Source organism: Euprymna scolopes, chromosome 30, assembly GCF_053919585.1.
Source record: "Euprymna scolopes isolate OS-2025 chromosome 30, ASM5391958v1, whole genome shotgun sequence".
In the NCBI taxonomy this organism is placed as follows: Eukaryota; Metazoa; Mollusca; class Cephalopoda; order Sepiida; family Sepiolidae; genus Euprymna; species Euprymna scolopes.
This window is the reverse complement of record NC_136511.1, coordinates 83,090,835-83,105,834: the sequence shown is the minus strand read 5'-3', so window position 1 is coordinate 83,105,834 and position 15,000 is coordinate 83,090,835. Positions and strand designations below refer to the sequence as shown.

At 31.6% G+C, this 15,000-nt stretch overlaps 1 protein-coding gene across 5 annotated transcripts in view; it reads left to right on the top strand.

Moving 5' to 3' along the window:
- LOC145254863 (neuronal acetylcholine receptor subunit alpha-10-like) overlaps positions 1 to 15,000 on the top strand; it is a 443,498-nt gene that overhangs the window by 258,459 nt on the left and 170,039 nt on the right. For 2 of the 5 annotated variants that reach the window (XM_080113728.1, XM_080113725.1), the window contains one exon: positions 5,637 to 5,659. The exons of 2 other annotated variants lie outside the window; for them this stretch is intronic. Coding sequence is in view for 2 of the 3 variants with exons in the window: in XM_080113725.1 (XP_079969851.1) it covers positions 5,637 to 5,659 (23 nt within the window). In the remaining variant the exon portion in view is untranslated. The remainder of the gene's footprint in view (positions 1 to 5,636; positions 5,660 to 15,000) is intronic. One more of the 5 variants, XM_080113727.1, reaches the window with a different exon arrangement.

Sequence of the window (15,000 nt, the reverse complement as noted above, 5' to 3'; positions counted from 1 at the left end):
ATATTTATCGGAGACATTCCGATATAAAACCTATCTAAAAACAGTGTCGGGCATATAAAGTGCATTTGTGTGAACTTTCAAAAAATCGGCCCAGCCGTTTTCGAGTCCATAGGGAACGAACTCATACACACACAGATAAAGTTTTTAGATAGATAGATAGATAGATAGATAGATAGATAGATAGATAGATAGATTTTAGTTCCACTGGTAGTTTCAATTAATCATTTTTTCGTTAATATCAGCAATAGAAAATTAAGTTCTAAAATTTTTTTTAATTCAAAGAATCGTTTTTGGAATCAGAAATTATTCTAAGATTTTTCTGATTCTTATGCAATTCCGATACCCAAAAATGTTCTGATTTTATTCGATTTCTATTTCCGATCCCGATTAATCGTACTAACGCTAATAATTATACAAGATTCTGTGAAACATTAAGATTCTTTATAAACATCCTGTCTATTTCAATTAGTTGAAGTGATGCTTAGCTAGTTCTTACTTATTACTTATATTTGTGACAGGTAAGCTATATATATTGTTTATACGAAGACTTCCGCTTATAAAAACAATTATCGGGTGTAAATTAGCTTTCGAATATGATTAAATCATTTCTTTGTCTTATAAAAGCCACCCAATAATTTCATGTTTTGTCTGTTATAGATAAATGATCTGGTAATTACACGTATCGGCTTGAGGCATTCTCGTCCTTTTCATAATAGAGTTTCTTAGTGTAATTACCGTCGTGCTTGTACACTGTACATGATAGACTCGTGTCGTTTCCGTTGCTTAAGAACCCATCGGCTATTTAACCTTACTCGTAATGACACGAAAAGGTGTCATATTATCACTAATAAGCAACAAGACACCTCCTTCAAATTGTTAAATAACGTCGCAATAACAGAAAAATATACAGAAAAATATATCGTAATTAAATATACGTTCCCACCACCTTGCTAAATCTTAATGAAAGCGAAGTCTTTCCAATATTATTTATGTAGTTTGTTTAGCTTTGAAATAAAGTACATCTAATGCATAAAATTATCTTCGTCAGATTTTTAAAGTTAGGCATAAGTAGCATTTAAGCTCACAAATCAAACTATGGTAGTGAATAGAAAATTTTAAGTCGCTATTGTTGTACTATGTTATACCTGAATATCGAATAATACGCCAATTACACACACATAAATATATATATATATATATATATATAAAATATATTTTAGTCATCGACATACAGTCCTGTTTCGTTGTTTCACAACTCATCAGTGCCGCTAGACTAACACCTATCCCAAGCCGAGGATCGAACCTAGAACCGTCGTGATGACAGTCGGCAGTTCTACCCCCTGACTACGGAAGCGGTGGCCGCAACTAATCTGTCCGAATGTCTATTTAAATAAACATCCGTCCGCCACTCGTAAAGTGCTCAAACGTTTGTTTGTAAAAAAACCGCGAGCTTCGCATTTTTTCAGTTAAATTAAGTAGCGAGTATATATATATATATTATATATATATATATATATATATATATATATATATATAATCAACTTATTTAATATCCAGTTAGACATGGTACAATGGTGTGTATATATAATGAAATCTTACTTGCTTCCAGATTTCTAATCGATCAGTAGAGTCGTTTATGTAAAACCGGAACATTTCGAGGATGACATCTCTTTCTGAAGTGTTTCTATTTCTTTTTCTGAAGCAACTCTGTTTTGTGCGAATATTTTTGCAAAAAATCCCCTTGTTGTTCAGTATTAAGTTTTCCTTTTTATAACCTTATATTTTCGCATTATTATAGGCTTCTATAAAGTACTAATGTATATATATATATATATATATATATTACACATATATATATATATATATATATATATATATATATATATATATATATATATATATTACACATAGTGCTTCAAGTAAAATACATCGCAGTTTTATTTTTCCAAGATATTAAATCTGTTTCAGCAGTCTACTGATATGGAGACATTAAAACCAAAGGAAAATCAATTATAAAGAATATATAATTCTTTTAGAACAGCGCCCATTATTTGCACTTGAGCTTAAATTCCGAACATAAGAAAAAGGGTGTTGTAATAGAAATTATACAGAAATTATTTTCAAAAATTGAAAAAAAAAAAAAAAAATTTGAACGCAATGGATTCCATATTACATCGGGTTGATACATCTAGTTGAAATTAAAACGTGGGTGACAATATTGCAAAAATATGAATGAATGAAAGAAAAAATTATAAATTAATCATGGTGATATGTTTAAGTAATAACAATATGCATACAATTACAATGGTTTAAACTGTCTTTCCTATAGACCAGAAAGAACTTTTGTACCAACTTATCGTGATTTGAAACCAGGTGCGAAGCCGTGGTTTTTATCATTAACGTGCCACAGCTTATCAAGAACACTTGAGGGTTGTTGTATTATGGTTGTTCTCAAAAGATGACAACAAGAATAAAAAAATTTTTTGCTCGATTGTAGTGAATGAGTGAGTTAGAGAGAGAGGGGAGAAGCATAAGAGTTGTAGGAAGTTCGCTTGCTAGCCAACAGACTCTATCCAATTTCAATTTGGGATAGTTTATATAACATTTTTGGACTCCCAGGAAACGAAAATTTGTCTTTGTTTTATTATGCTTACAAAATGTTTTGTGCAAATAGAGTAAATTCTCTATTTAAATACGTATGTATGATTTGAAATCGCAAAACATGTTTGTTCATGTCGCTAGGTGTGTGTATCTGTTCGTCTTGCGAAATTATACTAAGTGTGGTGGACCGATAAGAGTCCGAAAAAAGATACAACTCGGGTATTTAGTGAGAACAAAATATATGAAAAGAATAGCAAATACAATAAAGAGGTAGTTATGCGTCTGTCCGACTGCCAAGTTTGCCATACTTGTTCATATCGGCGAGAGACATATTCTCCCGGTTTTATAGTAAATAGAAGAGTTCATTGTTGTCCGTAAGGTGGACACCATAATACTAAGCATCAGCGTCATTTAACTTGAACTATTTGTATATTTTAACTTGAACTATTTGTATATTTTGTAAACAAGAAAAATCAAACTTTCCTTGTTATTGTTGTGTCTTGCTATTGACAATGTACTTCGCCAGAGTTTATATTTTTGATTACTTAGTCTAGTTCGGATTACTCTTAATCTGAAATATTTTTAAATAGTCACTTAAAAATAAAAATCAACAATGAGCATAACTCATATTTAAGAATAAATAATAAGAGTTGTATACGTTCTTTGAATACAAATAAAAATGATAAAATAAAATTGCGAAACATGTATACGTAGTTTTTCTGATTTTTATGAGGTTTGCTAAGTCGTATTATTTATTGGTTATTTCGAATATTTTTTTAATTTTGAGTATTTAGGTTGATGTAACCTCCGACTTTCTTCAGATGTATCGTGTCGAACTCGGGAATAACTCTGAAATCTGTATGGAACCCTAAGTAATTTGCAAGGACCCGTGGCATGGTGGATAAAGTACTTGGCAATATTTAGTTGTAAGTTACTCTTTTGGGGTTAAGGGTTCAATCCTCAGTGCGGCCGACACTCAAAATATAATTGTGAATTACTTAGGGTTTCTCCCTAGTCATGGCTGAAGGAAAGAGAGCATGCTATCCCAGTGGATTAAATATAGGGTTGTGTTCGCAATTCCGCGTAGATTCATGAAACGAACAAAAAGATGTCCGAGTTCGACAAAATACATCTGGAGAAGGTCAGAGGTTACATCGATCGAAAATTTGTGCGAATAACACTCAAGATGGGAACAGTAGTGTGAATAGCCCAAATAATATTAGTTACAGTTAGCTTATTATAAAGTTTTCATCTAAGTTGAGACGTAATTGAATTCATAAGTCGACATTTTTATAACGCGATCAGACTAGTATTGCAATACAATATACCGGGAAATAACTGTTCTTTTACCAAAATGGATAATCCGCTTTTTCATAAACTAAATCAATATTTACCGGATTTCTTTCAATGAACTCTCGATATTGTTTCACTCGTCACAACTGACAAATCGCAAATCCCCATATCGAATGATTAATTTTTCGGTTGGATTACTGCGTTCTTTCTGAATCGAACCAATTCATAAGATATTTCTTTTTTATTATTAAAAAAAAAACGTAACAGATTCAATTAGCGTGAATTTGGAGATATCGTTGGAAACGTGATCACGCCAACGATTCACATTAGTTCCCCTTTTTTTTCAATTATATTTTGTTCAATCTTAACACAAAAGCTAACCCCTTCAGCAATAATGTGTTCTACCAACTCCAAATAGAACGAAATAATAGAAAAAAATCAATTATTCTCTTTCTATTAATCTGTATTTGTTTATGTAGTATTCTTTGGATTCTTCCAGTTACTATTATTATCTTGATTGCTATTTTCACAACAATTCGGCCGATGTAACCTCCGACGTTCTTCATGCGGTATCTTGTTGAACTCGAGAATCTTTATGTAAAACCTTTTTACTCTTATTGACCCCCCAAACAAGGAATATTGCCACTTAAACTAAAGGAGTTACAACTGCCACTTAAATATAAGAGGCTACAATTTGTAACCATGTCTACAAATGACTATGTAAGGAATTGAGCAGAAAGTTGTCTGTTCATATTGCATTTAAACTTCTGCATGGTAGTACTCTCAGGAAAGTGAGAAAGATGAAGGGAATTCCTAAGTCTAGCAGTCAGAGGAAATAAACTATGAGAGTAGAAGGCTTTCCAGCATTTATGAGCCTCAACAGTGAAGAGGTGCGATTTTGCTACTTTTCGGATTAGTTGGGGGTATTACGTGGAGGAGGTACCAGTATTCGTTCCATTAAAGTACTTGTAAAACAGGCACAGGGAGGCAATATTGTGGTGATAGGAGATGGAGGTTGGTTTATAGTTCGTGACCTCTTAGATTGAAGACTCTTTTTAGTACTCTGTTTAAGAGATACTAGTGGAAGATACATCAGCTCAGATGTAGCAACAATACCCCATATATAGGTGAATGGTGCCTTTGTAAAGATATAGGATACTCTCGGGTGTCATTTTCTGGCACTATAGAGGGAGTTCGCCTATTTTGCAACAGCCTTGGCAATGTCCCCATTGTATTCATGTTTCTTACGAATGCTAAATCAAGAAGTTTGAAGAATAAGCTCTCAAGTAGAGTGCATTAGTTATGGCAATCGTTGGTTGAGGTTTAGTCTTGGCAGTATTAAATGTTACCATCTATTTATATCCCTATTCCACTACAGACCGTAGGTCGTTTTCTGAGAATTACCTTTCTTCTGTTAAACACAGGAATTTATACGGAATTTCAAATTAAATGTTTTATTAGATCCATATCCACATCCACATCGTTTCATCCACCATGACCAAATAAAAAGTGTTAAATAATTAAATTTTATTTTAAGTTTTTATGTTTGTTGTGAGGATTGAACTTTCAGACGACTGGTTTTAACTCAGTGATTTTATTCGTTGCAGCATGGATCCAGGTAAAAGTTTGTCATTAATCTTTACATACGCTCATTGTTATTTTAAGTGCTATTTTATTAATTCTTCTGCCATTTTTTAATTTTTTAACCATGGTTATTTGTTTTATTCCATTCTTTTTATCAGCGGATGGTCGCCTTCATATGCAGGTACTGCGTTTTTGTATACATATTTTTTGCTTGTGATTTCGCAACCTTTTAGTCAAATTTAGTAACTCCAACTTTTTTCTTTTGGAGGTGATTCTATGCTATGAACTCTTTATCATCATCAACATTATTATTATTATTATTATTATTATTATTATTATTATTAGCCTTTCTTTTTGTAGATTAAATTTCTTTTTCTCACGTTAGTAAAACTTGCTATGATTTAATAAGTAGACTAGATTTTATATAATTTCAATTCAACTCCAGAATTTCTACACACTTGTTTTTCTTCTTTTTCTTCTTCTTTTTCCTCTTCTTATTGTTATTATTCTTATTGTTATTATTATTATTATTATTATTATTATTATTATTATTATTATTATTATTATCATTATTATTATTATTAGCAGCAGCAGCAGGAGCAGCATGATCTGTAAAATTTCATCGAAAGAGAAATATATTTAATTAGTAAATATGATTTTACTTTTATAATATAAAAGAATTCTATTTCTTTTTCAACCCTGAGTCCTTTTTCAAAAAACAAATTGTATTTTTTCTAATTGATGTGTGTGTGTGCGTGTGTGTGCGTGTGTGTGCGTGTGTGTGTGTTTAAAAAACATGGAATGAGTTAGCGAGATATAAGCTCCGTTTTCTTTTCAATAAAGCTTATTTACACCAAATAAATGAATGAATGTCCTATTTCAGTCATGTAAATTATTTAGGGAAATGACTTTCGACATTGCTCCTAAACTTATTTACTAAAACCACGTTTACAAAGAAAGTATGCACCGTGCGATTTTTATAGTATTTTTAAATTAAAGTTTTGTGCTATCGTTTGTTTACTAAATTTTTAAGTGAAAGTAGAGAATAGCTACAAAACATCTTCTTTTATGCATCTTTTTTTTACAACGAAATACTACTGATCAAGGTCAGAAGGCCACTCGAGGATAAGGGTTAATGGGTGTACAGTAGCCATTGGGACAACAGCATGGTAATTGTTGGTAGTGGAATTTGGTATAATTTAATTATTTATAAAGGAAGCTCAACAAAAACCTGTTTACATTAGACAAAGATTACCATAATGCAGTCAGTTGAAATACATGTCAGCGTTCTTTTGATATTGAAAGCCTATTTACCTGCGTTCCACTCTCAGAGACTATTGATATATGTGCCGATGCCCTTTATCGCAGTCAACTCCCAACTCCCCCTATTCCTGAGAATATTTTTGTGGAACTTATGGAATTCGCCACCATGTCGGTCGAATTCAGTTTTAATAACATTATCATCAGGCAGATAGATGGTGTTTCGATGGGTTCTCCCCTGGGAACAGCTCTGGCAAATATTTTCGTAGGTTTCCACGAAAAGAGTCTTTTATCTGGCTTTCAAAAACCAGATATTTATTTTCGTTATGTTGACGACACTTTTTGTCTGTTCAACAATGAAACGGAAACAGATACTTTTTTTGCATTCCTTAATAATATTCACCCAGTTCTAAAATTTACTATGGAGAAGGAAATTAATTCTTCCCTTCCTTTTCTAAGTGTACTGGTGTGTAAAACACCTTCCGTTTTTTTGATTTCCATCTACCGTATACCTACATTCACTGGTCTTTACACACGTTGGGATTCTTTTTGCCCCACCAAACAAAAATATAATCTTATCAACACCCTTATCCATAGAGCTTGTATGATATGTTCAGACAACAAATTAAATGATGAAGTAAAATTTATTACCAAGACTCTTTGCAAAAATGGTTTTTCATTGCAAATCGTGTAATCTACAATTAAAAATAAAATTTCTAATTTCAATAAAATTAAACAGGCATCCGTCGACAAATGCCTTATCTACCTACGCCTACCTTGGCTAGGTAATATTAGTGACAGATTTGCCAAGCAAATTTCTTCTGTCGTATAACAATGTTACTTTGCATCAAATACCCGTGTTGTTTATTCTTCTAAAGCCATTTTGTCTTCGTATATAATATATATATCAAATAAAATCCAATATATATATATATATATATATATATATATATACATCAAATAAAATCCAATATATATATATATATATATATATATATATATATATATATATATACATCAAATAAAATCCAATATATATATATATATATATATATATATATATATATATATATATATATATATTGCTTTTAAAGTTACTACTATATATTAGGTCCAATGCAAAAAGTCCTCGATAGAAAACTGTCTCTATAATAATCAATACATACAAAATCTGCATAAATAAAAATAACATTGTAAAAAAAACATGCTAGAAGAAAGAAGAGATAAACTCCCTAGACAGAATCAAATGTTATATGTTTGATGCGGTGCTATTCATATCTAATTTCTTAAATCCAGATGACATAAGTTTATTTATTAGAAATAAATACGAGAATTCCGTATTTGTCCACTACTGCAAAGGAACTGTTATTTAGTTTTCAATTCAGACATTTGAAGTGTGCAGAACAGGGGCAAATAACTTTTACTCATTCATTCATTACAAACAATCGAGTTTTTACTTTGTTACAAAAATTGAAAACGTCGCAAAAAAGTAGTTTTCTCCAAATTCATGCGTATTCAATAATGTCTGTTCTAATATATTTATGAGATTAAATGTCATACATTTTGACAACTTTCCATCTCGCATTAATTTTAAGCAATAAAGTTTAATGATTATATTTTATTAGACACAAAAATTTCAGAATTTTTATGTTGTTACGAAAGAATATTTTTTAATCTCTATTGTGTGTGAAAAAAAAACAATTTTACTAACAGGCCACTCGGTTTTGCCCGATCGTAAGAGACGCTTAAATATATTTTAATTCATGTAGATTACGTATTTATTATTATAGAGACTATTCTCTATGGATTATTAGATTAAACCTTAGATAATGAGATCAAACTATATATGCGTTGCTTAGTGTTGGAAATATTCTTAACAAGACTTTTTATGCAATTTGCTTTGTGCAAATTACCCACTATTACTTAAAGAGAGGCTATATGTAAACACTAAAATAAGAACCTTCGACCAGCAGAGTAAAAATAAAAAATTACTGGAAGAACGAGCAAAGTTTAAAAAAAAAGTTTACTGCAAAGACGAGAGGAGCTCGAAAAGAATTTACTGAAAGGGATGAAAAAACTTCTCCTCACCTGTGTTACCTAATTTCTTCAACAAAAAGAACATCTCCAGAACAACCGTTTTAGAAACTATCAAACTTCAAACTGATATAAGTATTACTTGTTATTGTATTTGTGATCATAATTGAATATAATTTGTTTTTGACTACAATAATGTGTTGCTTTTTAATTGCCTTTGTCTAAAAAAACGGAAGATTGTCCTACTACAAGAGACTGTTCTTTTCTATAAACAAAAAATATTAGAAATAACAAACTCAAAAGTTTTAACATCAGATGTACGTTTTGATTTCGATTCTAGCTGATGGCACCCAAGTCATATATATATATATATATATATATATATATATATATATATATATATATATATATATATATATATGTATATATATATCAGTGATGTATGACACATATTGCTTTCTCTTTAAAACCGTTTTATGTTTAATCCGATCAACAGTTTTTTCCTCGTCTACTAATGCCATGAGAGTCGGAAGAGATTTTTCAATCCCAACTCTTCCATCTTCTTGCCACTCGAAATTGTGCAATAATTTTATGACAAAATAAGTTTGTTAGACTTTTTTCGTATAGGCACTTTTACTGAGAGTGCCTGCATGGAACTGTAATCTCTTCCGGCTTCAACGCACTTGTTGTACCGTTCCAACAACTTTTGGAAGTCCTCTTGTATATGTTACGCCAGTGCAAAATAAAATATTCCTCTGTAAAATTTCTATGTTTTCTATAAGAAGAAAGATGATTTTTTTATAATCAGAGTTTTTCAGTTTTCGATACTTATCGGATGACCTTCTTTACAAAACACTGCTAGAAATATAAATTACCTTTTGTGTGAGATTTTTCAAAATATAGGCTCCGCCGTTTTGGAACCCATAAGGAAGGAACTCAATAACACACACACACACACACACACACACACACACACACACACACATGCACAAAGTGACTTTCATATAACAGTACACATTTTCATTCATCTTTGAAATATATTTTTAGTTTAATTTACTTCTAATAAGGAATGTTCGTCTTTTCACATCGGTTAAATATGCGTGAAAACATGTGACCGTCCAACTGACATTGGAAACGAGCAGATATTACAAGAGATAAGAAGTTGAAAATGACGAACAGATACTGAAACATATAAAAAGTGAGAAAGACAACGAAGGAGTGAGAAAAAAACAACGCCAAACAGCCTGGCATATCCATCCTTGCGTACTCCTACTGACTGCCGTAACAAAAAAACATTCTTATTTTTTCTTATGTAAACAGACCCCAACCCACTGACATGAAATAATATATTACAATAGGCAGAAATGTAAAAAATGGCAAGGAGATACTAGGCCATTTGATAAGCTAAAGAGAGATATTGTAAAGAAGAGAAGGTCGCGTGATAGAGACAGCGAGACAGTGATGGATACATGCACATCCGCTGACAACGGTAATAGACATTATTATTTTTGTGTAAACGCTCTTCCAACTACGAGAAATAACATTCCTCGCTATATATATATATATATATATATATATATATATATATATATATATATATATATATATATATATATACTAGCAGGCTGCCCGGCTTTGCTCGGCCGTAAAATATGCCTAAATATGATATTTTGATTAATGCAGATTTCGTAATTATTATACTAGCAGGGTCCGTTAACCGGCGTTGCCCGATGGAAGCATGCCTCTCGCCTCGTAAAAAATTAAACTACGGTTGTTGTTGGTGGCCAATCCCCAATGTCCTTATGTTAAGGACGGCTTTCGGAATAGACACCCCCAACCTCCTCATGTTAAGAACATAGTATAGAATAGACACCTCCCAACATCGCCATGGTAAGAAAGGCTTTCGGAATAGACACTCCATTTTATGAGGGGGAAGATTGTCAAAGTATTTGCCCCAAATTTAACCTTGATATTCGTTATCAGCATACCCACCTGCAAAGACTATAAGCTAAAAAAAAATTGAGGAGGGGGGACAGTGTCGGGCGGAGAGAAGTAGATTTATTTATCGCGCGTGTGTACAACACTGAATAATGCACGTCATTATATCTCGAAAATAATTTGTCTCCGCCAAAGTTAAAAGAGATTTTCATATTCAACATAGTCTAAAATCTATAAAAGTCACAATTTTAAAGTAAATTATGTAGCTATGGTGAAAAAAATCTTTAAAAAAATCTAAGGTGAAAAAAAATCTAAAAAAAAATAAAAGTTAATGTCTGAGCAGTGTCGGTAATGAGTACTGGAAAATGAATAAACAAGAAACAAATATAGTAAAAACAAATATATAACAAATAAGTTTACCCGTAGACATTGTAAGAAGTGGTAAATTTGGACTTTAGCAGCGTAAATTATTTGACAGATAAAAATAAAAACTGGCCTAAATTTAGTCAAAAAAACTGATGCAAAAATAAAAAAAAAATGAAAATTTTTCTGGATTTCAGCATTTGAGTGTAGTAGTGTGTTTTATACATAAATAAATAGTTTTTTATGATTTGTTTTTTCTGTCAGCAACCGAATCATCCACAGTAATAGTCAATAATAAAAGAAATAAAAATATAATAAAAGCAAGCGAAAACACAACAAAAACGAAAATAGGATCGTGTAAGGGTTGAAAAGGCGCTTAAAAATCGAAAAATAATGAAACCCGTGCGTGTGTTTCTGTTCTATCGATTGTTTAATCTGTATGTTGGAGTAGTTTAAACTATGCTGGTTACTGCATTGTAAGAATATCCGGCAGTAATGCAGTTACGCCCGGCGAAGTCAAAAATAAGGTCGATAAGTATGGAAGAGACATATCACTATATTTAATCAAGTGTTTACGTGGTTCATTACTTAAGATTTCTGTTTTATTTGGTTTGATTTAGCAGGAAAACTTAATGTTATATTTTTCAGCGTAAATTGTTACGTGTAAGTACAGTGGGTTTTTTTCTGCAGAAAAGTGAACGTATTTTTTAAATGTAAACATGTTTTATTATTTTGATAATAAAAATTGAATGTATGTACAGCGTAAATTGTTAGGTGAAAGTACCGTATTTTTTCACGGCGAAAAAAGTAATCGTTTTTTATTTTTATTTATATTTTTATTTATTTTTTTTTTTTTTGCCTGTTCACTCTAATCAAGGCTTGGTGACATTTTGATGTAGGACATTACTCTCTGGGACATAATTGCAGAGATACTATGTATTGAGTTGAGCAGCAAGATGTCTGTTTACATTACACATTTTTTTTAGTGTTACTATCGAGTGGCCTCGCCATGAGCGAATACCTAGACAGATGGTAGGGTCTAACCGTGGGCAAATAAAAAATGCTCTCTCTCACTCTCTCTCTCTCTCTCTCTCTCTCTCTCTCTCTTTCTGTCTCTCTCTCTTTCTGTCTCTTTCTGTCTCTCTCTTTCTGTCTCTCTCTCTGTATGTCTCTCTCTCTCTCTCTCTTATATATATATGTATATATATAGATAGATATCCGCGTATATTTGCTTCCATGGGTTCTAACTTGCTGTTTTGTAAAACCTTGTTTGTGTATGCAGAAAAATAGTGTAAAAAACATTAATATAGTAAACGAAGTAATATATTTAGGTAAAAAAGGAAAAAGCAATTGGTTTGTTTTTAGGCTACAATGATTGCGGTTTGTAGAGATAGAAGCCATGTTTGTTAAGGTCTAGTGTGTTCGTTTATTGAAGATGTGTAATCCTTAATTAGCGATTATTCAATTTGCAATCAATGAAAAGGGACGGAACTGAATGAGGGATAAATTATTATTTTTGTTAACGGGAAAATGAAAGGTAATGTTTTGTGTATGAGTTTAAGAGCCAGTTACGAAGGTAGACAGGACGGTATATGTATAAGGTGTATATTAGTTCCCGATGTATACTGGTGGCGGTATGACGACTTAAGATTTAGAAGGAAAAGTAGTAACTACTTCCTTTTTAAGATGTTGGCGATTGCGATGTTTCTCCTGTGATGTAATCTAGGATTTTATCATAACGAATAAATATGTATAAAATGGCGTTTTAAAGTTACATAAGATGGTGGATAATAGTTTAGGCATAATAAATTTGTATGTGGCTTCTGTTATTGCAAACCTACGGTAATTTACTCCAGAAGAGACATTTTTCTATCGTCTTATTATATATCTAAGTAAAGTGTATTGGACCCAACATATAGTAATAATTTAAAAAGTTATAAAAAGATGATTCGTGCGCTACTATTGAGAATCGAAACCAAAACGTTTAGTTTACGATTTACTTTTTTCTTTTGGCGTTGATGCCTAAAATAGGAAGACATGTTTGCTGCAAGGCTAAAAATTAAAAGCTGAACCAATAGCTAATACATTACGCATGCATATTCGTAATGCCGTGATTTTAACTTCACCTGGCAATTCCATTTTTGTAATTTTCACACTTTTTACACAGATTTTCCCGGTTTAAACCAAATTATAAAGTTTGAATGGGCTTCAATACCCTATATATTAAGTTTCATGACTGTTGACCAAAGACTGACGAGTTTGGTAGGCCAATCTTTTAAGCAAATATATATGCGCATACATATATATATATATATATGTATATATATATATATATAGAGAGAGAGAGAGAGAAAGAGAGAGAAAGAGGTTTGTGTTTACTATAACCTTTTTACGCAAATATTACGCAAGTATAAATCATGTCGAATATCTGCATGAATATAATTACACGTAATAGATTACTAAAGATGATAATTTTATAGGAAAACCGAAAAAACTTATAGGGAATTAATTAAAATGAATGTTTAAAAGAATATGCAATTTAGTTAGTGTGCGGCAATACTCCAGTGAAAGGGCATCTCACTTCTCTTTATTTTTTGTCCAAAGTTCTTCCAGATTTGAAATTTTATTATTGCGTATCTGTTGCTTTATGTAATGCCATACATTTTCGATAGGATCGAGGTCTTGAGCTTGTGCAGGACTTTACATGACCTCAAAAGAAAAAAAAATCTAATGGGATTAAATCTCACGAACAATGTAGCCAGTGGACAGGTCCATTTTGTGAAATTATTTGTTCATAAAATGTTTCTCACAGTATATTGATTGTATCTATCGCTGTGTTGCGTGTGGCTCCGTCTTACTGAAACCAAATGGTGAAATGACAAACCAAGCTGAATTCAAAATAACCGATAGTTACTAAATCTGAAATTAAAGAAAATAGAATTGTCAATTTAAAGTTCGCTGCTTTTAAAAAAACTATATATATACCACACCCACACGCACACGCGCGCGCGTGGTTGTGTGTGCGTGTGTGTGTGTGTGTGCGCACGCGCGCGTGTGTGTGTGGTGCTTTTTATTAAGGAAGAGAATATTAAATACAAAAATAAGCAATGGTTCAAAACTGCTTATATATCGCTAAAAGTAACAAAATATCTTAAATTTAAACGTGATAAAAATCATGTATAAAATCTGACAAGGCTAATTGGTAAAATGCTACGCTGCTGATAGTGCAGTCGTGAGTTCGATACATATTGATGGGTCATCTATCCTGATTATGGGTAATACCCAGAAAAACACGTCCATGGATATATTTTATGCACGTAAAAATATTTTTTAAATATTTAAATAAAATATTTAAATATTTAATAGATAAGAATATACATATATATATATATATATATATATATATATGAAATTTATTTATACAAACATTGATAGCTACATATGTGCATACATGTTTCTGTGATCACCCGCGTTGGGGGATTACGTCTTCAAGCGAAGAATTATCGTCGAGAACTGATATTTCAAACAAAAACATTTTCTTATTCCGTTTACAAAGTTATAATGTAACATGGGTAGGGGTTATAAGGGGACTGCTATGTTTACTCATTGAGCACTCTTTGGTAGACACATGTTGTTTCATTGGATGTACTTCTAGGAAACTAAACTCTACTGGCTAAATATATATATATATATATATATAACTACTTCATTTACTCACATAAAATTAATATACGAAAGTATAGATTTATGTGTAAACTTTAAGTATTTATTTCAAAAGTGCTCAATACGTAGGTAGAGCTAGTTAGTAATTTATAAAATATATATGGCGATTAAGCTACACTGAATATTCTGCGTTTCATCCACTATAGTATTCGTCAGGCTTATGCGCGAATTCTGTGGTTGTTTCTTGTTTTTATATATGTTGAG